This window comes from Amblyomma maculatum, chromosome 4, assembly GCF_055883805.1.
Source record: "Amblyomma maculatum isolate TAMU_Amacu chromosome 4, ASM5588380v1, whole genome shotgun sequence".
Lineage (NCBI taxonomy): Eukaryota > Metazoa > Arthropoda > Arachnida > Ixodida > Ixodidae > Amblyomma > Amblyomma maculatum.
The window spans coordinates 149,399,740-149,426,282 of NC_139347.1; the positions used below are offsets into that span (position 1 = coordinate 149,399,740).

Here is a 26,543-nt window from a genome sequence, read left to right on the forward strand (position 1 = left end):
GTGGAGGGCTCGCGGAGCGGCTGCATGATGGGGTTTCTTGCATAGGCTAGTCGTACCCAGCACAGGCTCCACCAAACTCTCACGTAGTTTTAAAAGAAAGTCAAACAGTCCCCGGAGAGTATGGTACAATGCCTGGATCCAGGCAAGCACAGTCAGCAAACATGGCCGTAGAACGCTTGCACGAGTCTTACTTCATCGTGCTTTTCGCAGAGCCATGAACCACCTAGGGCAACGCTAGGTAGCAATATTATATTTACAAAATCCCTTACTTCTGGTATTGTACGTACATTAGTCTGGGTAAGTAGCAAAATTTCTGATGTTATTTAGGTCCGGCAATAAGCAGCATCATAAAAATTACAGGCCCATTTAATTACATCATCATGATGTAAACTGCTTGAACATACCATACACACATTTTACAATACCTAGAATGTAATAATAATTTTGTCTAGTAATCAACATGGTTTCAGGCGAGCTTTTCATACATCTGCCCAATTATTGAAATTCGTGCATGACATTGCTTTTAATCTCGACTGTCGTTATCAAATTGGTGCGCTCTTTATTGATATTTCAAAAGCTTTTGACACTGTAATTCATTCGAAAGTAATGTTCAAATGAAACCTTATATTGAAGTATTGAACCTTACTGACTTGGGTCTCTAATTTCCTTTCTGAGTGTTAACTGTTTGTTAACTACACATCAGCCCAAACTTTTGTCGACCTTCTAAAATCCGGTTTGCAACAGGGCTAGGTTTTAGAACCATTATTATTTCTATAATATATTATTGACCTGCCTTTTAACATCATCTCGAAAATACCAATGTAGCCTGATGATTGCGTTTTGTATGAGGTTATTGACACTTCTGGTGACAATTTCGGTATTAAGGAATCGCTCGAGCTTCTGCAGGTGGCGTAGAGCTTGCAGATGAACTTTATATTTCCGTAAAGCTGTCTTGTATTTTGATAATTGTTCCTCCTCATCGATTTTCAAGTACTCTTTTATAGTTTAGCTTCAAATGTTCTCCGAGTATAAGTATCAATGAATCATTTTACCTAAACTTAACATTGTCTAGATATATTCAATTCATTTGTAATAGAGCCCTAAATATATAAGGATATCTCAGACAAACGTTAACCAGGGCTTCAAAGGAAACCAGGTTACTATTGTAAAAATTCCTATTCCGCATTATCCTTGACTATGGTTCGGAACCCTGACAAGTTATTAGAGAATGAGAAAATTGAGGCAATTCAAAGGAAATCAGTTCGCTTGACATGTAATTTATTTCGCCGTGAATGTTCATCCTACAGTATCCCAAGGACACCTCAGATGCTTTTTACACTTTCTTTCAGTATGTTTTTCAGCATACTAATTTAATCACTCTATCATTCTGCTACAATTATCTACCTTCATTCCATGATGCAGCAGTTTCCTCCGAGGGAATTCTTCATATGATGCTAAATTTATATGTGAAGACATCCATTGGCACTGAAGAATGCCCAGTGTATTTCTTGTTAGATATTCATTGTTATATATCTATAAATTATACTTACAAAATCTCCTCTTCTACTGTAACTAAGTCTTAAAAGTTTGCAAAAGTTCTGCCGTCATTTAAATCGGGCAATATGCAAAAGCTTGTCAACTTCACACCTATCTCGGTAAAATAGTCACAATATAAAATGATGAAGCATATTATCCAGACACACATTTTACAATTTCTTTAATATAATAATCTTTTATCTAATGTTCAACATCGTTTCAAACGAGGTTTTTTTACATCTACCTAATTATCAGAATTCGGGCATGATATTACGTTTAATCTGGAATGCGGTTATCAAAGTGATGAGCTTTTCATCGATTTTTCAAACCTTTTTTTACTGAATCGTTACGAACTATTGTTCAAATTAAATTTACATCGCAGAAGTCAACCTTACTGACATGGGACTCTAATTTCCTCTTTGAGTGTTTATACAGTGTGTTAATTACACATCTAACTAACCTTTCGTCATCCTGTGACGTGTTCTGTGCCATAGGGCTCGGCCTTAGAATAATTAATATTCCTATATGTAATAATGCCCCCCCTTTTAACATCACCTCGAACATTCGAATGTATGCTGATGATTTCTTTTTGTATGATGTTATTTACTCTTCTGATGGTCATGCCCTCATTAACGAATCATTTTCGAGCTTCTGCAGGTGCTGTTAGAGCAGGTGGCATTATATGCACTGTATATTTCCGCAAATCTGCCGTCGTGTTTTTTGGCATTTTATATATTTATAGGAGCGAAATCCCATATTTTGGGAGTTTAGCAGAGTAGGGAAGCAAAATATCAAAGAGAGAGAATAATGCAAATGTACAAACGAACTGTGGCAGGCTGAAGCAAAACATGTAAAATAAGCAGCGTCCCACTAAAACACCATTACCTAAGGAGGGAAGCAAACGATCTCAATGATGGTTGCAATACTTCATTGTCACTAAGGTTATTCCATTCAGTTAGTGTTCTTAGAAAAAGGAATAATTATAACAGTTCCTTATCATTGATTTTTGACTATTGTTTTCATAATACGCCCCTTTAAAGGCTGTCCGAATTCAAGTATATAGGGACTATTTTAACCTCACTTTATCATGGACCAGACATATTGATTTCATTTATATTAAATTCAGAAAATATTATGATATATCAAACCACCGTTAAAGGGACAGAACAGTGAAATTTAGGCCTCGAGTTTTTTCTGCGTAATGGGAAGATTTATGTCTAAAATGTTCGATTCCATAACGGTTTTGGTAGAAACGCTCTAGAAAAATTTTACCGAGAATTTTTCGACTAGCGCATACGCCCATTTTTATTAGTCCGATGCTGGAAACAACCATGAGCAGCGGCCGCGATGACGACTGGCGGTCGATAAATATTACGCACCAGAAACAAATATAAACTTCAATCGCCAAGCAGTAATTCGACATTTTTTGCTTAGCGTAACGTCCTTTACAGTTTCACACTCAAGCTGTTCGGCATATTACCGCACTCCACGGCGACGGAAGTGTTACTGGGTACTATCATCGCTTCACTTAGAGAATTCCAAACACTGCTGGGCCAACTAGTGGCAAAACCTGATAGTGTATGCCTCTCGCAGTGCGAAAGGAGGGGTGGTTTTTATTTAAGGACGCAATAGAAAGACCGCAAAATATAATGAATTATGATAAGCACTCCTAGAAGAAAAAAAAAGTGTGGGACTACACCGAATGTAATGGGGCTTCTCCGCTAGATGGCGCCTCCGTTGTTTTTATGTGATTTGAGTGGCAAATTGAAATTGTAAAAACTCCATTGTAGTGCTCGATCTGTACTATATGAGGCAAGGTATTTTCACCTCCACCATAATCTCTTGACATATTTTAGCCCGTGTTCTGTCCCTTTAACCCAGACTTTAAAGGAAATCAGGAAACAATTGTGAAAATTTCTAATTTGTCCTATCCTTTGAATGTATTACTTTTGTTTGATACCCTTACAAGGTATTAGACGTTAAGAATCCAAAAGACATCAGTTCGTTTCATATGTAATAAATTTCGCCGTGATTTTTCACCTTTCAGGATCCCAAGGGGATCTCAGATGCTTTGAACTGTTTCATTCAGTCTGTTTCCCAGCATGATAATTTAGTCACTCCATCATTCCGCTTCACTGATCTATCTTCTATGCATGATGCAATTGTTTTCTTCGTGGATGTTCTTATTATGATACTAAATCTAGATTTCAAGAAATCAATTGTACCTGATAGAATTCTCTGTCCATTCCTTAGATATTTATTACGGACATCTCATTTTCTACATTCCATATTAAAAGACCTATTACTTCTGCTATTGTACCACCTAAGCCTTTACAAAAGTTCTGCCATTGTTTAGGCACACTATTATTTAGGCACACTTGACAGTACACATCTATCTCGTATACATCTTCATCGCATGAAATGCTTGAGCATATCATCCAGACACACTATTTAAAATGTGTTCAATCTAATAATCTTTTATCTAATACTACTGATCGTTTTGGGCGAAGATTTAATACATATTTTCAATTATTGGAAGTCGGGCATGGCATTGCTTATAATCTGGACTGTGGTTATCAAATTGTTGCGCTTTTCATTGATTTTTTTTACAAGCTTTTGACCATTCTATTCATTAAGAACTTATGTTCAAAATTATTCTTAAAGTGATGAATTCAACGCAGTCACTTCGATCTCTACTCCCTCTTGGAGCGATTACAGATTGTTAACTACACTTCAACCTAATCTTTTGCCGCCCCTGTGATATCTGGTGTTCGATACGTTGGTTTTAGGAACTTTGTTATTGTCACTGTGTATTACTGACCTGCCTTTTCACATCACGTCGAACATCATAATATTTGCTTATGATTGCGTTTTGTATGACAGTATTCACTCCTCTGATGAAAATTACCGCATCAACGAATCATTTTCGAGCTTCTGCAGGTGGTGTGAGAGCTTCTAACAGACAGAAAGGAAAAATTAAGATACCAGGAGATAGAATCTCAGATATTCGAACTGGGGTGCACGGGCACACCACAAGGAGCGGTGCTATCGCCCACACTTTTCAACATAGCCATGCGTGGACTTCTACAAAAGCTAAAGAAATTAAAAGACATAAAATACAGCCTCTATGCGGATGACATAACCATTTGGACAAACAAAGGCAGCGATGCTGAAATCGAACAAAAATTGCAAGAGGGGGCAAACAACACTGTACAATATGCAAATAAGAGGGGCATGAAATACTCCTCAGAAAATCGGAGTTGTTTATATACAATCCGAAATACCTGAGGCAAAAAGAACAAGTGGACGTAAATATAGAAGTGGAGGGACGAGCAGTCCCGAAGGTCGAGCAAATGAAGGTACTAGGAATGGTCCTCCAAACGAACGGGTACAACGGAAAAATGATAAAGAAACTAGGACAGGTCATACAAAGGACAAACCTTATAAGGAGAATAGCTAATAAAAAAGGAGGCCTTAAGGAAAGTAACCTATTAAGGCTCATAAAAGCTTTCGTAATAAGCAGGGTCGGGTATGCCACGCCATACTTAGACCTGAAAAAGGCCGAAAAAGCCAGAATCAATAACATGATCAGAAAATGCATTAAAAGAGCACTACACCTCCCGGCAGGTACCTCCACGGACAGGCTAATGATGCTGGGAATACACAACACCTTAAGTGAAATAATTCAGGCAACACTAGCTACACAACAAAGAAGGCTAGAGAAAACTAAGGGTGGAAGGAACATATTGAGAAAAATAGGTATACAACCGAAGGAATAGTGTGACAAGACAGAGGAAATGAGAGTGGAGGTCCGGAAATGGATCCACATCCCCCCATTACCAAAGAACCCTGAATATACCCTGAATATAATACGCAAAGACGAGAGAAAAGGGCCGAAACGCAGACACGGAGATTCGAGACGGAAAATTCAGGTAGAACTGCATATGTAGACGCTACATACTGCGGCAAAGGAAATATGAATGCAGTCGTACTCAATGGCAAGCGAGAAATGGTTACAGCAGATTCTATAAAAACAAAACCGATACAGACAGCGGAAGAGGCTGCAATAGCACTGGCTCTTGCTCAGACGGAGGCAAAATGCATAGTCAGTGACAGCAAAAGCGCAATCAGGAGCTACACCGCTGGAGTAATAGCAAAATTTGCGGGTAGAATCTTCGATCAAAAGCTAATAGAAGGAGACGTCACCCTTGTTTGGACACCAGCCCACACAGGCGTGCCCGCAAACGAGACGGCACACAAACTAGCCCGAGATCTCACACACCGGGCTGGAGGAGTGCCACCGGAGCAAGGCAAACAAGAGGACCTGATTAGCTATAGCGAAATAACAATGCACTACAGATTGAACAGGAGGTCCTACCACCACCATACTCCACGTTAGGCAAAAAGGAAGCAGTAGCATGGAGTAAGTTACAGACAAATACATACCCGACCCAGTTCTTGTCAACCATACATGGCCAGAAATACGATCAGACCTATGTTCACTATGTAAGGAAAGGGGATCTCTAGATCACATAATATGGGAATGTGCAAAGTCACTAGGAAGGGCTAAAAATATAACTAAAGACGCCTGGGAGACCCTTCTGCGAAGCTCAGACCCAAGAGCCCAAAGAGAAATTGTTCGACTGGCCGAATATGCCGCCGGAGTCCAAGAACTACCGGCCTGCAACTAAGTCGACTGTCCCACCTTCCGGGTCTAACTCCTGAAGAGCAGGATAGTCACTCTGTTGGACGAATAAAAGTTCTCTCTCTGGAAGGTTAACATTATTTCAGCAAAAGAGTCGTAATGTCATTTGGTAATAGTTTATCTCCATCGATTTTTCGGCTACTCTTTCGTAATATATTCCTTCAAAGGTTGTACGGGTATAAGCATCTAGAAATTATTTTTAACCTCAATACATCATGGTCCAGGCATATTCGTTTCTTGTGTGAAAGAGGCCCAAATATATTAGGACATATCAGACGAACATTAAATCAGGCACCGAAGGAAACCAGGTTATTAATGTGAAAATCCATAATCTATCGTATACTTGACTATGGTTGTTTTGTTTGGAGCCCTTACGAGCTAATAGATATTAGGAAAATTGAGGAAATCCTAAAAACTCAATTCGCTTTACATGTAATAAAGTTCTCTTTGTTTTTTCTACCCTTCATGATCCCAAGGACATCTCAGATGCTTTTAATTCTTTCAGTCTGTTTTTCAGCATTATAAAGTAGACGCTCCATCATTCCGCTACTAAACTATCTTCAATCTATCACGTCACAGTTTAATTGGAGGGTGTTTTTCATATGATACTAAATTTACATGTGAAGAAATCAAGTCGATCAGATAGAATTCCCAATGCGGTCCTCGTTATATATTCATTATAGACATCTCGTTATCTACATATATTTAAAAATCCCTTACGTCTGGTATTGTACCCAAGTCATGGAAATTTGCTAAAGTTTTGTGGTTATTTCAATTGGGCAATATGTAAAATCTTGACTATTACACACCTATCTCTTTACATCGTCATCATGAAAAATGCATATCATCCAGACACACATTTTACAATGTCTTGAATCGAATAGTCTTTGTTAATGTTCAACATCGCTTCAGGCGAGGGTTTTTAACATATACCCAATTGTTAGAAATCGTGGATGACATTGCTTTTATTCTGGACTGTGGTTATCAACGTGATACGCTTTTCATTGATTTTTCAAAACTTTTCCTCTCTGAGTCATTACGAACTAATGATCAAATTAAATTTACATCGAAGAAATAAAAGATACTGACTTGTGACTCTAGCTTCCTCTCTGAGTGTTTACGGATAGTTAACTGCACATCAGCATAATCTTTGGTCACCCCTGTGACATCTACTGCGCCATTTCTCAGTCTTAGGATCAAAATTATTTCTATTGTATATTAATGACCTACCTTTTTCTATCACCTCGAGCATTCGAATTTATGCTGATGATTGCGTTTTGTATGACGTATTTACTCTTCTGATGATCATTTCCTTTCATTCCTTTCCTTTCGAGTCATTTTCGAGCTTCTGCAGGCGGTGTGAGGGCAGGTTGCAGATGCACTTTGTTTCAGCATAGCGGTCGTCGTGTCTTTTGACATTTTATTTATATCTAGTACTGCGAACTCATTATTTGGGGTTTTAACATAGTGGGGAAATAAAATATCAAAGACGCAGAACAATCTAAATGTACAAACGAACTGTAGCAGGCTGAAACAAAACATGTAACAAAATAGCATCCTAATAAAACACTGTATACCTTCGGATCGAGGGAAGCAAATGATATCAGTGATCGTTACGATACTTCCTTGTAACTAAGGGTATTCCAGTCAGTTACTGTTCTTAGAAAAATTTAATACTTATAACAGTTCCTCCTCAACGATTTTTGACTACTCGTTTCATAATATACCCCTTTAGAGGGTGTGTGAATTTAAATATTCATCATGGTTCCGACATATTCGTTTCATTTATATTAAAGTAATAAACATATGATATGCCAGGCCAACGTTAACTGAGACTAAAAAAATCAGGTCACTATTGAGAAATTTTATTATCTATCCTAACCTTGAATTTTCTACATTTGCATGTAAGCTTTACAAGTTATTAGACTTTAAGAAAATTGAGGCAATCCAAAGAAAATTATTTCGCTTCATATGTATTAAAGTTCGCCGTGATTTTTCACTCTTCAGGATCCCAAGGGCATGTCAGATGCTTTTATATCTTTCTTTAGGTCTGATTTCCAGTACGATAACTTATTTCCTCTAACATTCCGCAACACTGATCCATCTTCTATCTATGATGTAATTGTTTCCTTGGTGGATATTCTTATAATGATGCTAAATCTAGATGCCAAGAAATCGTATCTGATGGAATTTCTAGTCCATTCCTTGTTAGTTATTCATTATGGACATCTCGTGTGCTACATATATTAAACAGATCTTTTACTTCTGCTATTGTACTACTTAAGCCTTTTCAAAAGTTCTGCCGTTATTTAGGTCCGCTAATATGCAAAAGCTTGATTTACACACCTATCTCGCGTACATCTTCATCCTGTAAAATGGTTGAGCATATCATTCAGACACACATTTTACAATGTCTTTAATCTAATAGTCTTTTATCTAATGTTCAACATCGTTCCAGGCGAAGTTTTATTACTTCTTTTGAATAATTTGAATTTGTGCATGACATTGCTTTTAATCTGGATTGTGATTATCAAATTGTTGCGCTTTTCATTGATTTTTCAAAAGCATTGGGCGCTTAGCTATTATGAACTAATGTTGTAATTAAATTTATATTGAAGTCCTCTCTGAGTGTTTAGTGTTTGTTAACTACTCATCAGCCTAATATTTACTCATCCCTGTGACATCTGGTGGGCCACAGGGCTCAGTCTTAAGTAGGAGACACATGTGCGAAAGTTTGACTGGCGTTACGCAGCGAACGTCGATTGCGAACTGCCGCCGCGGTGCCAGCAGGAACACATGGAGCGCCGTGCATCTGGCGAGCGAACTCCCTCAAGCTCCGCCCACAGCCGGTGTCACTGCGCAGCGGATTCGGCGGACTGCTTGGCTTCATGCTGGTGCAAGAAAAGACAAAACAGCGATGTTATCAGGACTATCTGTTATACTCGTGCAAAAAACAGCACGCCTGCGCACGTACGAATCTTTCGGCAACGGTGCCGCCCGCGGACTCGGTTAAAAAGACAGCAGCTTTCAGCAGCCCTTTCCGATGTATGTTCGAGCAGCTTGCGTGTCTTCGCTTTCGTACAAAACTTCTGCAAGCAAAAAAAAAGAGACAATAATATGTAGACTTGTTTTTTTTTTTACCATGAAACTGTTCATGAGCCGTGAAATTTCCCATTGCTACAAGCGTTTTGCGTCCAAGTCAGTGTGCTGCAATTGAAATTCATGAACAGTGGATATTTCGTTTGGTGCTGTAGAGTTCAAGCAGCAGCTCTTTTGACTCTCGGCTTGCATAAACAGCAGATAAGCACATTCTCTAATCCTATCAGGTGCCAATGACTGACAAAATGATTAAGTTTTGGTTAATACGCCGCAAGATATAACTAATGGATATGTTATCGGTCGTGTAGCACAGCCTTTCATGCAGCGTCAAACAAAGCAGCCCAAGAGAAAATCGGCACGCAAAGGTCCGTCAAGTGATCCTGAGCTCTTTATTTCTACAGAGAAGTCTAGCAGCATGGCAGGCAAATAAAGCAACCAATGCACCCCAAAACATAATTACGAACATATACTTTAAAATAAAGGGTCAGTGGCACTCTCACTGAGTTGCAGACTGTGCTAAGATCTGCGAGACAGGACAAGGCATGTCGTGGATCTACTGTTTATTCTCCGAGTGCGATCGGAGCACGCCGGTTGTCTGCTGCATGCGATCGCACTCGGAGATGCAGCAGACAACCGGCGAGGCGCGCACCTGCACTGCTATAGAGAAGAGGGAAGAGCAAAGAGAGTGAACGCGCCAGCGCCAGTCGTGCGAGGGCGGCAGTGCTGTCCATATGGTTTCTTATGACAACGAAAGTTCTCATTTCACCGACGTTCACAGCACGCTACTGAAACGTGGGAACGAAGAACGCGTACGCTGCCATGGAGAAGGCTGGAGGCGCTGCGTCTCAAATAGCCGCCTGTCTAACACTGCTAGAAAGAATGTAGGTTTTTTCTGAACCGTTAAAGCAAACGAACGTAATTGCTAGACTGCAATACCCTCGGTCTGATCGCAATATATGTTGATAATATTCCCAGAAATGCATGGATAATCTTACCTGAATACTGCACAGGAACAAGCCTTTAACCGCTTGATGTTAAGCCGACTTTGCAAAAATATTCGAAGACAGACCGGGAGAGTTATACTGCACTTATACATCCTTCGGGCAACAATATGTCCTTGAAGAGCAGCATGACCAGGCAACATAATTTTATGACAAATATTTCGGTCATGAGCGGCAGTCATTACCATTTTTTGTTCCTGCAGAACAAAAAAAATGATTCGACACTAATTTCCATTTCCTAATTGTGGGATTGCTATGCTTCAATCTTCTTCAATATTTTCTCTGAAACCTGCAAACGTTAACTCCGAACTAGTTAAACAGCTGCTTCAACAAGTACACAACGTTTAGTAAAACGTTTGGCAGCGTGCAATGCTATTGAATTAAATACACTCCATTCCAGAATATCTGAAAACTAAGGCTAGATTTTTTTCTCTGCCAGCCGAATGTAGAGAACGTATAGAAAATAGTGCTTTACTTTTTATATGGGGGTGGATATACCTTTTGACTATAAGCAATGCTGCATCAACAGCCTAAACGGTTTGTTCATTCGTCCCTTGCGTAAAAACTCAAGCAGAGCACGCTCGCAATTGCAAATATATGGTTGATGAAGTTTACAATGCAAAATATGCTGCAGCTAGCCCGTCTTCTGTGCTACAAGACCACCTACGGCGTAATACATTCGGTGCTAGAGACAAGTTGCGGAGTCAGATAGCGTGGCGAAACGGTGCAGCATTTGCCATCACTAGCACAATCTCTTCGACCTCTGTTTTCCAGCATTTGATCATGTTCGGTTTCTTTCACCACGCAAATGAAATAGTGCATAAATAACGAATTTATGTCTCTTTCCAGTCATAGACAAAAGGTTTCAGGATGTGGATGTAAAACCTCATCGCTACGAATTACGTCGGGCTGGCAGCCTATAGTATATATGGTTTTGAAGGTGCTACATCTTACTGCCTTATTGCCGAGTAGGTAATGTACATCTCAGTATACTACACCGTATTTTCTTTCTATACGTAGGCAGCGAGTGTTGTAAGTTTGAAAACATATACTTCGTATTTTTTGTTGCGATTTTATTGAGGAGGGTCATGAAGTTTTAAAATTTTGGCGAATGAGTGGCCTAACGTATCACGCTGAAGACGTATAGAAGGAATGGTATAGGCTCTATCTGCTGCGCGTTCCACCTCAGCACTAAACGTCTTCACAGTTGAGAGCAGCGCAACAGTCGGGCATTTCTAAGCGCCGCGTCTGACTCGATGGCAATGACGTGCTCATTGCACGAGATATGCCTGCTTGCATGCGTAGTGCCACCCAATCATGCATTTCCGGGCTTTCTAAATATTTTCGTTCAAGAGTGTTTGCCTTTATCTCATGGCATGGATCTGTCAAGAAAATGAAGCCTTTCCCCGGCAGGGGTTCAGCCACCTAAGCAATAGGAGAGACCCTATACCAACCGCGCCCTTACCACCTAAGCCATGTTTCTTGAAAAAATATTCTCTATTACTGTTAATATATTGTTGACGATGTGTAAAACAAGCTAGAAAGCTTTCGCGATGGACACGACAGTATTGTTCGGGGCATTAAACATTTATCAGGATATACAGGTCGAGAACTGATCGTTAATATCTTCAAGCCAACGCCGGCCAACGCATGTCATGATTTGTACAATGCTTTTTCCAGCCGTCAAAACTCAGCGGACAATATCAACCACTAAAACTCAGTCCTATACACTGTTGGAAAATCTCCAAAATTTGCGGGGCCACATCGACCACTGTATGCCAAAATGTATTCAATGTAGATAAGCCATCTATACTAAGAGGATCATATCAATCAAAGCATGCAATGATCAGTGCAATGTTGGCAACCCATCGCAGCTGCCCATAAAATATCGACGACTATAACCCAATACTGGGAAACCATCTCAACTAGTACTAAAATATTGATCATCGTATGGAAGTAAGTATTGTTAGCGTACAGACCAGCAATGACGGAAGGAGAATGTGTAGAGTATTTTGGCAAGCCATTAGACTTCCTCAGGATATACATGTTGCGGATATACAATGTTGGGAAGCCATGACGACTGGCGGAAGGATATTTATCAATGTATGCTAAGATACATTCCATGCTGATAAGCAATTATTACTGGCCTTGCAATATTGACTAATGTATGCCATGATAGATGCAATGCTCCCATTCGCCAATGCTCATTCGGCAATATCGGGCACTGGAACCCACAATTATACATTATTTGCAAGCCACTAAGACAGGTGGGATAACATTAACTAATATATGCCAACATATTTTTACGCATGCACTTCCCGGGGTCCAGTATTGGAGGAAGATGAGGTTTGGCGGAATAAGTAGAACAGGAATAGAAAGCTGGGTCTGTCCGCTCTGGTGTGCTAATCTGCAGCACATCCAAACATCTGTGTAAATAAACCTCGTAATAAGTGTGCTGGAGGCGCTGGGTGCGGGAAATGGGAATCCGCGGTGGCGAGCACCGAGAGAAATCGAAAGCCGCACTATGTTCGAGAGAACTTCCACTAAACTGTGACAGTCACTTGTTGGGAGCGATTTGTTAATCATGGCTAGACATTTTGTCTTATCTACTTCGGAGCATGCGGTAGGCTTGGAATTGTCTGTGCTGAGCACTGCCACTCATTTAAAAAAGTCTTCGTGAAAGTTGGCAAGTTTTAGACTACGTGGTAATACAACAAGCTCGTTAAAGCAGTTAGTCATCCACGAAGAAACATAGCCATTCATGACTGACATGATGCCGGGGGAATCTATTTTATTTTTATTTATTTGAAAATACTGCAGCCCCTCAAGTGGCTATAGCAGGAGTGGGTACAAAAATGTGGAACATTTCCACGCATACAAAAGTACATACAAGCATTACAAATATAAACGCTAGAAAAACAACATACAATGCTACGACTTAATTGCCGACGCAAAATCAGAGATTGATAGTGCACGAATGTTGCCATCCAAAGAATTCCAACACTCCACAGTGCGCGGAAAAAAACTGTATTTGAAAACGTTAGTGCGGGCAAAAAAAGGTTGGATAATAAGATCGTGATGGCTCCTGGTTGCAGATGGTTTCGAATCAGAATACTTCGCGCAGTTGAGGGTGAGTGGTTCAACCATAGCGTCGAACGCATCACTGGCATAGCTTGAACTCACAACTTGTGTAAACTCTGCTGACATTGCACGAATGACATTGCCCGAAACCGAAAGCGTGCTAGGATTGGTGCGCGAATTTTCACACAAAGCAGATCCAATTCCAGTGCTCGCAGAAATGTGTCCGTTGGGAAAGTCGAGAGTGGCCCCATATTGTTCCAGAAATTCAAGTAAAAATTACGTCATGCGTTGATCGAGCGAGTACTGCGAACTTAGTTCGGAATGTGTGGCCGGCGATAACAAGATTCACAAAACAGATTCCAAGTGGGTTAAGCGGTTCCCCACCAATACCACACAATGACGCCACACTATCCCAACCAAACATAATTTTACAACCAAGACAGCTTTTAAAAGCGAGGCTTATAATAGAAATGGTCGCACCTGTGTCCAACAACGCCATAGCACGTACACCGTCCACAAGCACATTAATTTGATTCTTTAACATCGAAACGGGCAGAGGCATAGGTAAGCTAGTGTAATTTGCAACATCACCTCCATCGGCCGCACTCAGTAGTTTCCCTGAGATGGCGACCGTCGTCGGAGAGAATGGGAGCGTCGTAGGCGCCGAGATGGTGGTGTCAGGCTACGGATAGAGGATTGTGATTCGCTTCGTTTAGCGGTTCTGTACTTCTTCCGGCCAGGTGTTCTTCTATATGAATAATCATTGTCAGCAGGAAACCTTGTACGGGAGTTCACCCACTGTCGGCGATACTGCTGGTATGGACGGCGAATGCGGCAAAAACGCGAAATGTGGCCGATCATTCCACTGGCATAACATACTGGCGGCTCACGTTCATTCGATGAATAAGGCTCATCGTCGCTTGGGTTAAACGCTTCATGTTCTGGATGTAGTCTACAAGGAGGACAAGAGTGCTTGCTGTTGGAGACGTTGATCGTGACAGGCTGGATGTGCGGGCGATGAGCAGTAAAGCATCGGATGTCCGAAGGAGATGTAACAGAGGGACCATAACATGTAGAAAATGGGCTATTGTCTTCCGAGGAGGTGCCATTGTAGACGGGTCTGACGTGGGCCCCAATAACTTGATGTCTCAGAAGCTTTTCGCGGATGATCTGTCGAATTGTATTTGCCATGCTTGTCGTCTCAGACACATCCACACTGGCGACAGTTGTGAAATTAGGCAACCAACCAAACTTCGGGATGATATGGTGTCACTTCAAACCTTCAAACGTGCGGCAGTGTCGTGTTACATCAGCGGTTGTATTCAAATCGTCCTTGCAGATAAGAAAGTTGTACACGTCTTGCGCTATTCCTTTGAGGAGGTGACCCAGTTTGTCTTCCTCAGTCATCCGAGCATAAACTATTTTGCACAGCTTGAAGACGTACGTTGTGCAGGCCTTCCCCGGTACTTGCGCTCGCTGAGCCAGAGCCTGTTCGGCGCTGTTTTTTCGAGCCTCAGCATCGCCAAATCCCGCTCATATTTGTTCCATGAAGCGACCCCAGGTGGTATAAGATGCTTCATGATTGTCGAACCATGTTAGCGCAGTATCTTCAAGAAAGCATACCGCATTCACCAGCTTCGTATTCGCATCCCAGTTTCCTCTTCCTCTTCTGCTTATCCCGCCAAACCTCATCTTCCTCTAATACTGGACCACGGGAAGTTTCTGGGACAAGCCGCACTTACGCACGACCTCCACGAAGTACTCTGGATACGGTTTTCCCTTTTTCACTCCCTTTTGAAACTTCCACTTGGCCACCCTGTATACGCAGTGCCTGATGTCATCGATGGTACCAGAACCATGGAAGAATGCAAATATTATCCCCATTCATAAGAAACGGGACTCTAAGGACATTAAAAATTACAGACCAATCAGCTTACTGTCTGTTACGTAAAAGGTATTTACCAAGGTAATCGCTAATAGAATCAGGACAACCTTTGACTGCAATTAAACAAAAGATCAAGCAGGTTTTCGGAAACGGTACTCAACTATTGATCATATTCATACCAACAATCAGGTGATAGAAACATGCTGGGAATATAACCAGCCCTTATGCATAGCATTCATTGATTACGAAAAAGCATTTGACTCAGTTGAAACCTCGGTGGTGATGCAGGCATTGCGAAATCATGAGGTAGACGAGCCGTACGTGAAAGTGCTGGAAGATATATATATATAGTTGCTGCACAGCAACCATAGTTCTGGATAAAGAAAGTAACAACATTCCCTTAAAGAAAGGCATTAGGCAAGGGGACACAGTCTCCCCAGTACTACTCACAGCTTGCTTAGAGGAAGTATTCAGAGACTTGGAATGGGAGCAGTTAGGGATAAGAGTAGATGGAGAATACCTCAGTAATCTGCGATTTGTTGATGACATTGCCTTGCTAAGCAACTCGGGGGTAACTGCAAATAATGATTGATGACCTAGACAAGAAAAGTAGAAAGGTAGGCTTGAAAATCATTATGCAGAATACTAAGGCAATGTTCAACAGTCTCGGGAAGAAACAACAGTTTACATTAGGTAGCAAAGTACTGGAAGTAGTAGGCGAATATGTCTACTTAGGATAGGTAGAAGCCGCAGATCCGGACCATGAAAATGAAATAACAAAAAGAATAAAATTGGGATGGAGCGCATTTGGCAAGCAATCGCAGATTATCTAGCAGCTTACTGTATCGCTCAAGAGGAAAGTATACAACAGTTGCATCTTACCTGTACTGACCTATTGGGCTTAAATGGGGAGGCTAACCAAAAGAGTTCTACTTAAGTTGAGGACAACCCAGACGGCTATGGAACGAAAAATGGTAGGGTTAACATTAAGAGATAGGGAGACTGCAGAATGGGTTAGAGAAATAACTCATATTACTGACATCCTAGTGGAAATTAAGAAGAAATGGGCATGGACAGGACATGTAGTGCGAAGGGAAGATAACCGATGGTCGCTTAGGGTAACAAACTGGATTTCAAGGGAAGGAAAGCGTAGCAGGGGGCGGCAGAAGGTTATGTGGGCGGATGAGGTTAAGAAGTTCGCAGGGGTCAAGTGGATGCATAATAACACAGAACCGGGTTAAGTTCAAAAATATGGGAGAGGCCTTCGCCCTGCAGTGGGTATAGTCATTCTGATGATGATGATGATGATGATGATGAAACTTCAGTAGTGCATACTCTCTCTTTGGCTGAAGAAGCTAGTCGACTCGCTAGGCTTCGCACTCTAGCCTCCCAGGAACGCTGCAAGAAACGCTAAGACAAGCGTCATCGAGATGTCAATTACGCCCCTGGGGATTTGGTGAGGCTTTGGACGGCGTTGCGTAAGCACAGCTTATCCCAGAAACCGTTGCATCATCATACTGGCCCTTTCGTTGTAATGGAACGCCACAGCGCATTTTTTTATTGTAAAACGTTTATTGCCAACAGTCTGAATGGCATTTAGGCCCCTCGCCTAAGCGACGGCCAGAAGGTCTTGGCTCCTGGCGGCGTCTACGGCCAGTTGGACGAATTTGTTTGAGTCTCCCGATTGGAGCTGAGTAGGAGAGCCTCCCATTGTTCAAGTGACTTTATTTTATGTCCCTCCAGGGGGGCAAAAGGGCATTTCCAGAGAATATGGTTGAGATCCGCTTTGGCCTTACATTGCTTACACTCGTTTGAATATTGTCCCGGATAATAACGACTACACATAACCGGGTTCGGAAACGTATTAGTTTGGAGACGGCGCCAAGAGGTGGCCTGACTCTTTGTCAATGATTTATCAGCGGCGGGGTACTTCGTTCGATTAAGCCTGTAATGTTGTGTGATCTCTCTGTGACACACAAGACGATCCCTGTCTGCGAAGCCCTCGGTATGGCCACTGGCTCGGAAAGCAAGACCTCGAGCTAGTTCGTGAGCTGCTTCATTTCCAGCCAGAGATGCGTGTGCAGGTGTCCAGACTATGCGAATTTTGCGGTCGTCCGTTGCAGTCCGCAGGATTCCGTTCGTCGGAGGGGAGACCCTCCCCTTGGCAAAGTTCATCACTGCTACTTGTGAGGCACTGACTATCGTTGACGCATCCGTGCCCACTATTGCAAGTGCGATGGCGGCTTCTTCTGCAATTTCGGGACTGCCCATCGTGATCTAGGCGCCGGCTCGGAGATATGTCTCGGCGCTAGCTACCGCTATCACCATTCTCCCCTTCCCGCAATTAGCTGCGTCCACGTAGGCCACGTCTTCTATCGGATAGTTTTTGAAACATTTGCCGAGGCATTCAGACCGTTTCTCTCTGCGATCCTTGTGGTGGACGGGATGCATGTTGTTCGGTAGTGGTGGGATCATCAGCCTATCGAGCACGCTCCTAAGCATGTCCACTTTCGGACCTCACTGACTCTTGTAATTTATTGCTAGTTCCGCTAGGATTTTCCTGCCTGTAACGCTTCCTGACAGCCTTTCGTACTGCGAGATTGTCACGCCTTCTACAATTTCATCTAGTGTGTTGTGAAGACCTAGTTCTAAACGTTTTGCGTTGGGGATCCGAATTGGTAAACCCAGCGCCTGCTTGACACTTCTGCGAATGATCCCTTCCAGTTTCTACTTCTCCGCTGCCTTCAGATTAAGGAAAGGAGCTACGTAAGCAATCTTACTTATTACAAAGGCTTGAACTAATCTGATTAGATTCGTTTCTTTCATGCCATAGCGCCTATTTGCGATTCTGCGGATGAGCCGCATAGTCTGTTGCGCGCATATCTCCAACTTTTTTATTGCTTCTCCATTGAAACCATTGTTTTGAATGTACAGCCCTAAGACTCTAATCCAGCCCACCGTCGGGATACCGAGTCACTGAGCCTTAACAGATATCCGCGGGGGATCCGACCGTGATTTCCTCTTTAGTTGGTAAAAAATGCATTTCCGATTTATCGGGGAGCACCTATGTCCCCTATCTTTTACGTACTTTTCAACTTCTCCTATGGCCATTTGGAGAGTCTCCTCTATTTGACCGTCGGTTCCTTTGCCAATGCACATAGTAATGTCATCCGCATACATGCAATGACTGAGACCTTCAATCACTGGTAGTTTGCTAGCAAGCCCGATCATGGCCACGTTGAATAGAAGCGGGGACAGTACAGATCCCTGCGGCGTCCCCTTGCTACCTAGCTCTATGTAGTCTGATTTACGTTCCCCGAAGTTAATTTGGGCCACTCTGTAGGAAAGGAAATTTTTAACATAGTTGTAGGTTTTCGGGTCTACTCCCAGGAGGCTGAGATTATCCAGGATCGTCTTGTGCGTGAGGTTATCGAAAGCCTTCGCCAGGTCAAGACCCAGGATGACTTTTGTGTCCCGCGTTTGTGAGTCCAGAATTTCATGTTTTAGTTGCAGCATCACGTCCTGCGTTGAGAGATGAGGCCTGAATCCCACCATGGAGATAGGATAAAGATGGTGGTCTTCCATGTAGTTGTTGAGACGTGTCTGCACTACATGCTCCATCAATTTCCCTGCACAGGAGGTTAGGGTTATAGGCCTTAGATTCTCGATCGACAGAGGTTTCCCCGGTTTAGGAATAAGTACCACCTTAGCCGACTTCCACTGCTCAGGAATCTCACCCACCTCCCAACATTTCTGCATGTAGGCAGTGAGTGCTGTTAGAGTTGTCGTCGAGATTTCTGAGCAATTTGTTGCTTACCCCATCCGGCCCGGGCGCTGAATTAGTATTTAATCTAGCAAGCTCTGCTCGCACTTCGGATTCAGTAATGGGTTCGTCCAAGCGATCGCTGGGTATCCCACAGTAACCATGCAGAGGTACCTTCTCGGTGTCCCCTATGTACTTAGATCGAATCTCATCGAGCAGCTCTTGCTCTCTGCCCTCATGTTTATGCTGGATCTTTTGGAGGTTTCGCGTCTGGGCCGTTTTACATCCGACAGGGTCTAGGAGGTATCTGAGTAAACTGCATGTGCGGGCCAGACTTATATTCCCGTCCATTTAGTCGCATAGCGATTCCCAGTTTTGCCTAGAAAGTTTGAGCGCATATTCCTCTATCTCTTTGTTGTGCCGTGCTATCCTTCTGCGAAGGTTACGATTCCAATTTTGACTTTTAAGTCGCTTTTCCATACTGGTTTTGGCTGCCACATATGGAGGAGGCGGGTGTTTATTGTGTCTAGGCCTGAGTCTTCCGCCACAGTCTTGGTCGCTTTACGAGCGTCCAATTGCAGCTGCCTTATCCACCCCTGAATGTCATCCATTTCTGTGGTGTTAGCACTCTGTTCCCGGATTTTTCGGAAGGCTTCCCACTCGACGAGTGAGTGACGTCGGCCTGGGCGTTTATAGGGCCCAGCAGTAATTACCGTTTCCAAAAAAAGTGATCACTGCCTAAAGTTTCTTGAGTGTTAACCCAGTTTGCGCTGCCGACGTTCTTAACAAGGGTGAGGTCCGGAGATGTGTCCGTAGTGATGCTATTTCCCGTTCTAGTGGGAGACTGAGGGTCCGTAAGTAGGGTGAAGGCCCTTTGTTGCATATCGAGCCAGAGCTCTCTACCCTTGAAACAATCTCTCTGGTACCCTCAAGCAGCGTGAGGGGCGTTGAAGTCCCCCATTACCACCACCGCTTGTTTGTTAGCAATGCGTAGCGGTTTTTGAAGAAGGGACCCTAAGCGAGTCTTTCTTTGTTTTGGACTACTGTATATATTCAGCACAAATAGGCTGATCTTAATTTTATTATTCGGAATGAGTTCTAGAAGAACGTGCTCTACGTGACTGATCCCCGTGTCATGCGCAATAGCCGTTATGTTCCTTTTGACGAGGGTGGTAACTCCCGCCTTCTCGCCAGAGGTATTAAAAGATTGATAGCCTGATAATTTTGCAATCCCCCCAGTTTCCTGAAGAGCGATCACGTCCGGGCAGTCTTTACCGATGAGGAGTTGTTGAAAAACTGCTCGCTTCCGGAGGTATCCCCGGCAGTTCCACTGCCAGAGTGTATATATATTGTCCTTATGTTGCCTGGCCATTTTGAAGTTGTTTAAGGCTTATCGTAATAGCGTCTCTCTTATTCTCTACGGCCTGCCGCCACGCATTCATAGCTAACAGCTCGTTACCTAGCCTTTTGGTTTCTGTAGTGATTTCCTGAACAACGTTAAAAATGGACTGAATTTGTGCCTGAATTTTGTTATCTGTGGCCTGAACCTGGGCGTCAATTTTGTCCTCTAGCCTCCTGCATACCTCTGCGAGCGTGAGCTCGGGCTGCGTGTTGTCACACGTCCTCTTTTTTGTAGTCGGGGGAAGCGATGGTGACGCCACCGAGGCATCACTGACACCGGCCGCCGCCTCCACCAGTGCATGCGTTATCTTTGGTTGTTGAGTAAGCCGGGATTGGCCCATCTTCCGGAGTTCTGAATTTTTCTTCTCTAACTGTTCTGTTTTTTTATAAGTTTCCTTACGGTGTCAGTAAGGGTCTCAACCATATTTCTCAATTGGAGGAGCTCATCTGCCCCCTTATCCGAATTATTTTGAGAGGATCTATCTACCCAGCTCACCTCTTTATGGTCGGCTGCCGTCTTGTTCTTGGCTGAAGACACCAACGGTGATCGTCCTCGGGAGCTCAAGCGGCCCCTGGGTTGGGACCCGGTCCTGTAACCACAGTGGGTCTTGGATCCTGAACGGCCCCTGGAGCCGGAAGGTCCCTAGAGCTGGAATGGCCTTGTGACCCGAGACGAGGGAAGGAGACCGAGCGGCCGCGATAGCCCTCGTCCTCCTTGGTCCTAGGTCGGCTCCGCCGGTTTGATGTATTCTCTGGTGAATTTGCCGTCTTGTCTTGGGTCTTCTTCTCCCACTGGCGTTTTTTGATATGTAAAGAATCCTATACATCTCACGGCACTTTTTGTGTCCCAGTTCATGTCCCTTGCCACAAAGAGCACACTTAAGTTCACACGAGTGGTCTGGCGTTGGGTTGTCCATGCCACATCCTCGACATTTGACCACGCCTGCGTTCGGGCAGACATCGGCGCGATGTCCGAGCTGGCCACACTTGAAACACACTTCGTATTTTTTCTTACATAATAGGCACCGAAAGGGGGTGCTCGCATAATAGATCCAATATGGCACCTATTCATATGCGAAGAGCAGCAGAATAGAGCCAGGGTCTTTTCCTAATCTTCTAACCCCGACAATCTCAGGGTTGTACTTGCTGGTCAGGTTCTCACGCACCCGTTCAATCGTGTTAGTCAGCGGAACTCTTTAAATGACTTCTTTGCCGTGTCCATCCGGCGTCAAAAGATATGCAAACGTTTCAAGTTTTTCCATCCCTGAAGTGAGATGCGCAATATTCATATACTTCCGCACCCGTTCAGAGCTGTCGGCGCCTACCAGAATGGTGCTTTGCTTCAGATTCAGAAGGATGATATCATCTCTTGCGTCAGCCGCCGCAATACCTGCCGCCGACTTCACGATGTCAGAGACCGTCTCAGTTTTGCATGCTGAAAGCGTTCGAAGTCCTCCTTTCGGTCTAATGACGACTTTATGTAGTCCGGGGGGAAGACGAACGTGCTGGGTTTCCATCGAACGCATTGCCATCTTCCTGCCCTCCGTCTTAGCTGAGTTGGCAGCCCCTCGCTGACCATCTTGCCGTCTTCCTTCGTTCGGAACGCCATCCTGGCGTCCTCTTGCCTCATGGCTGTCGCTCTTACGAGCGCTGCGTTTTGACTTATCAATTGTGAACCATCCGGCTTGGATGGAAAAGTCCTCCGTCGATAGCGTCTCACCTTCAACGGTAACTTCCATGTCGGCCTCCGAGCGCAGTCCTGGGCCACAAGAGGCCGGTGACTTGCCTCGCCGACACCCTACGGGCGTCGGCGGCCGGAGTCGACGTTAGGCTTAGCTTAGGCTCAGCGCAGTACGTTTTGTAGTCCCTCGCCTGACCATCCATGGCCGTCGTTCTCGGAATACTCAAGTAGTCCACGTGGCCCGCATGAAGCTCTTCTATCAACGTCACGAACCTTGACTCGCCCTGCGGATGTCGTCTGTGAAGAGGGAAGTGTCACGCATGCACGTCCCGCGGTCCCGTATTGGAGGAACATGAGGTTTGGCAGGATAAGCAGAAGTGGAAGAGGAAGCTTGGTCTGTCTACTCTACCTTCAGCGTATCCTAACATCTGTGTAAATAAACCTCGTAACAATATATTCAATGTCGACAAGCCAGCTATACTGGCAGGACAATATTTATCATTGTATGCCACCGTCGACCATTTTATCTGCAGATATAAACAATGTTGTGAAGCAGTCATGATTGACAGAGGTATATTGACCAATTTATGCCAAGATATATATTCGATGTTAACAATGCTATATTACGGGCAGGGCAGTATTTAGCAATGCATACCATGACATGTGAAATGTGTCAAATATAATAAAATATTAAAAATAGAATAAGTTTACTGTTAAGCGGAATGTTACACAAGCTGCATATCATAGCATTAATATGTATATATATAGTTACGGCTGCTGATATATTGTATTATAATATAGTATGCGGGAGTTATTTAGTACTTCCATTTAACTGATGAACAATTTTGAATCGAATCTCTTTTGTCATGTTATGAGCTACAAATACGAAATGAAAATAAATATGAATGTGTTCGGATAAGAATGATAGCCGCGGCCCCACGGCTCAATTTTTTTTGTTTTCAATAAACTTTTTATATATGGTGGACTAATGTCTCGACACAATGGAATAACCCTTAGTTTTCCAAGATGTGGCGTAGTTTCGAGGGTAAAATTGTATATCAATATATTTGGAAAACGCGGTCTTGTCTTTTCAAAACGTTGCTCATTTTGAGAACTGCTGCTTGACAAAACATGTTTCATCTATTGTTTCGCACTCACCACACCTAAGTCGCTTTTACTTTATTAAGAGCTACTAAATGCTAGTTTCGTTTATGCAAACGATTTAGTCAGATTGCAAACTTTACGTCGGGAGCAGCGCGCTAGAAAAGTGCTCACTGTCAATCTCACATACTGGCATGATGCGTTGTGTTGTTTCCTCTTAAACAGCATCCATGCATTACGCCTGTTATGTTGTTCGTTTAAGGCAGAATGTGGAGCTCTAGACCACTAGGTGTGTTCCCCGCAACGCTACGAAAACTTCACGAAATTTTCTGCAGCAAAGCAATTTGCTTCTGATAGTATGCCTAAAGTGCACATTAAAAAAATGTCTTCAATAATGCTGTGTTGTTAATTATTTGAAAAAATTGAGAAATAGAATATTATATTTAAGAAACTGGACTAAAGACTACTGCACCTCGGTATTAGAAAGAAGGCAGGATAGAAGGAACAATTAGCATTCACTTGCGTACTGCCATGAAATTCCAAAAAATAAAGTATTTACACCATATTAAGCTATATACAACCTTTGCCAACAAGCTGAAAAAGACTATAAGCACTGTGAAGGCTTTGGTATTTACATAAAATAAAATGTAATTTAAAGCAGCAATTACTAACCCGAGGTTTTGATTCCTACTCCATAAGCAAAAGCCATAAGCATATTTGTCGAATAAAAACATGCGTTTCTATATTTATATTTTTTTGCCTGCAATACATTTGGTGACTGCTAGTATAAAGTACTTAGCGCTGTATTCAGAAATTTCGATAAAATCGAAGTTGTGGTAGCATGTCAAAATTTCAGTCAGCTTTCCATATTTTGCTATATTTGAATTTTCGCTAATTTATGAACAATATTGTCACGTGAAAGGTTAACAGTCCCAAAGCGGTCCTCACAACAAACCTTGATGAGGGCACCGATTTCACAACACTCAGCGTCGTCGTCTTCTCGGAGTCTGATGCACTTCTTCATCCTCATCACGAACAGCGAATACAGCTAAGTAGCACTACCCCCCCCCCCCCCCGCGGGAAAAGCACAGTCCCGGTGCGGTTATGTTAGCGAAATAGAACGTTGATAATAGGGCCTTAGACGGGACACATGGACTATTTTGGAGGTTGGAGCTGTGGACGGGGACTTCGGAAACAGAGATTCAACTTCGTAGGTGACGTCGGTCACGGGACGCTAACACGGTAAGGGCCAGTGTAACGGGACAAACGTTTTTCACACAAGCCCGCTCGACGGCATGGGAGCCACAGCAAAATGAGAGATCCAGGAGTGTAGTGGCATGAGCATCCTGGCATGAGCAATCCTGCGGGCATCATAAGCGCGGGCGACGGCATTAGTGGCGTAAGTAGTGGTGGCGTCTGGCACGGGTAGGGAGGTGTCGAAGTGTAGTAACGGGTGTCGGCCAAATAATAAATAAAAAGGGGAGTAGCCAGCGGTAGAATGGACAGAAGAATTGTAGGCGAATGTCACAAAAGGGAGATGAACGTCCCAATCTCGATGGTCGCCAGACACATACATGGCCAGCATGTCTGTGAGGGTACGGTTTAGACGTTCCGTGAGGCCGTTGGTCCGGGGGTGATAGGCGGTGGTGAATTTGTGGCGGACGGAGCACGAACGGAGAATTTCGTCAACCACTCGCGACAGCAAACAGCGGCCACGGTCAGTTAGTAGTTCACGAGGAACACAATGATGAAGAATCACGTTTCCTAGAACGAAGTCAGCGACGTCTGTGGCGCAGCTGGTCGGGATGGCTCTGGTAATAGCGTACCGAATAGCGTAATCGGTGGCGACGGCGATCCATTTGTTCCCCGAGGTAGAAACTGTAAAGGGGCCAAGGAGGTCAACGCCTATTCGGGAAAACGGGTCAGTCGGTATAGGTATCGGCTGCAGATAACCTGAAGGCAAAATTGTGGGCTTCTTCCGACGCTGACACAGTTCACATGCGGCAATGTACTGCTGGACAGAGCGGTATAGCCCCGGCCAGTAGAAACGTCGGCGCAGGCCTTCGTATGTGCGAGAGACACACAGGTGGACAGCCGTAGGAGCATCATAGAACTGTTCAAGGATGTTGGATCGCAGTGGTTGGGAAACGACGAGCAAAAGGTCTGTGCCATATGATCGCATGTTACGTCGGTATAGAGTGTTCTCATGGAGCAGAAATAGGGCAAGAGATGGGTCAGGGCGGTCGGAGGTAAGACGGAGGATAATGCAATGCAGAGAAGGATCTAAGTGCTGTTCCTTGGCAATGTTAGCAAAGGCCGAGACAGACAAGACACATGCATCATCGTCAGTGTCTGCAGGACTAGAGGAGGCTACGGGATCACGTGACAAACAGTCTGCATCTTGCTGAAGTCAGCCGGACTTGTAGACGACGGAAAAGGTGTATTCTTGTAATCGTAGCGCCCAGCGCTCCAAACGGCCAGTAGGATATTTGAGAGAGGAGAGCCAGCACAAGACATGATCATCTGTTGTCACAGTAAAAGGGCGGCCAACCAAATAAGGGCGGAATTTTGTAATAGCCCATACAAGCGCCTGACACTCTCGCTCTGAGATAGAATAATTTTGTTCTGGTGTTGAGAGGAGGCGGCTGGCGTACGAAATCACCCTTGTACGGCCGTGTTACCGCTGAGCGAGTATAGCTCCTATTCAATGGCCACTTGCGTCGATACGGAGTTCAGTATTGGCGGGCGGAAGGGCTGAAGTAGGCCAAAACTGGTGGAGTAGTTAGAGCAGTAATAAGCTCTGAAAAACCTGCAACTTGTTCAGGGCCCCAATAGAATGAAAAGTCTTTCTTGAGGAGTTCGGTGAGCGGACGAGCAAGGACTGCGAAGTTCGGGACGAATCGTCGGAAATAGGAGCATAGGCCAATAAAGCTTCGGACATTGCCGGATGAACGCGGAGTGTGAAAACTTCTGATGGCACGTATCTTGTCAGGGTCAGGTTGAACGCCAGGAGCATTAAACAAGTGACCAAGGACTGATTTCTTGATGGCCGAAAATGCATTTCTTTGAGTTGAGTTGAAGGCGGCACGGCGGAATAGCTCGAGAATGGCAGAAAGGTGAGAACGGCGGCTGTCAAAATTGGACGAGAAAACAATGACGTCGTCTACAGGTCGTCTACTTGAAGCAGCGCAGCAACGAGTCCATCATCTGTTCGAAAGTTGCAGGGGGGTCACATAGGCCAAACGGCATAACTTTAAATTGATAGAGGCCGTCAGGGGTGATGAATGCTG

At 43.6% G+C, this 26,543-nt stretch overlaps 1 protein-coding gene across 7 annotated transcripts in view; it reads right to left on the reverse strand.

The window, feature by feature from the left end:
• Positions 1-1,538: 1,538 nt before the first annotated feature.
• Positions 1,539-26,543, reverse strand: part of LOC146193288 (uncharacterized) — a 114,609-nt gene continuing 89,604 nt past the window's right edge. Inside the window, exons 4-6 of one of the 7 annotated variants that reach the window (XM_084602641.1) lie at positions 10,336-10,538; positions 9,216-9,330; positions 5,642-9,132 (exon numbers count right to left, since the gene is read on the reverse strand). In XM_084602641.1, coding sequence (XP_084458767.1) covers positions 9,094-9,132; positions 9,216-9,330; positions 10,336-10,538 — 357 coding nt within the window. In that variant the 3' untranslated portion in view covers positions 5,642-9,093. Of the gene's footprint in view, positions 9,331-10,335; positions 10,539-26,543 lie in introns of all 7 variants that reach the window. The other 6 variants (XM_084602642.1, XM_084602640.1, XM_084602645.1 and 3 more) reach the window with 6 other exon arrangements.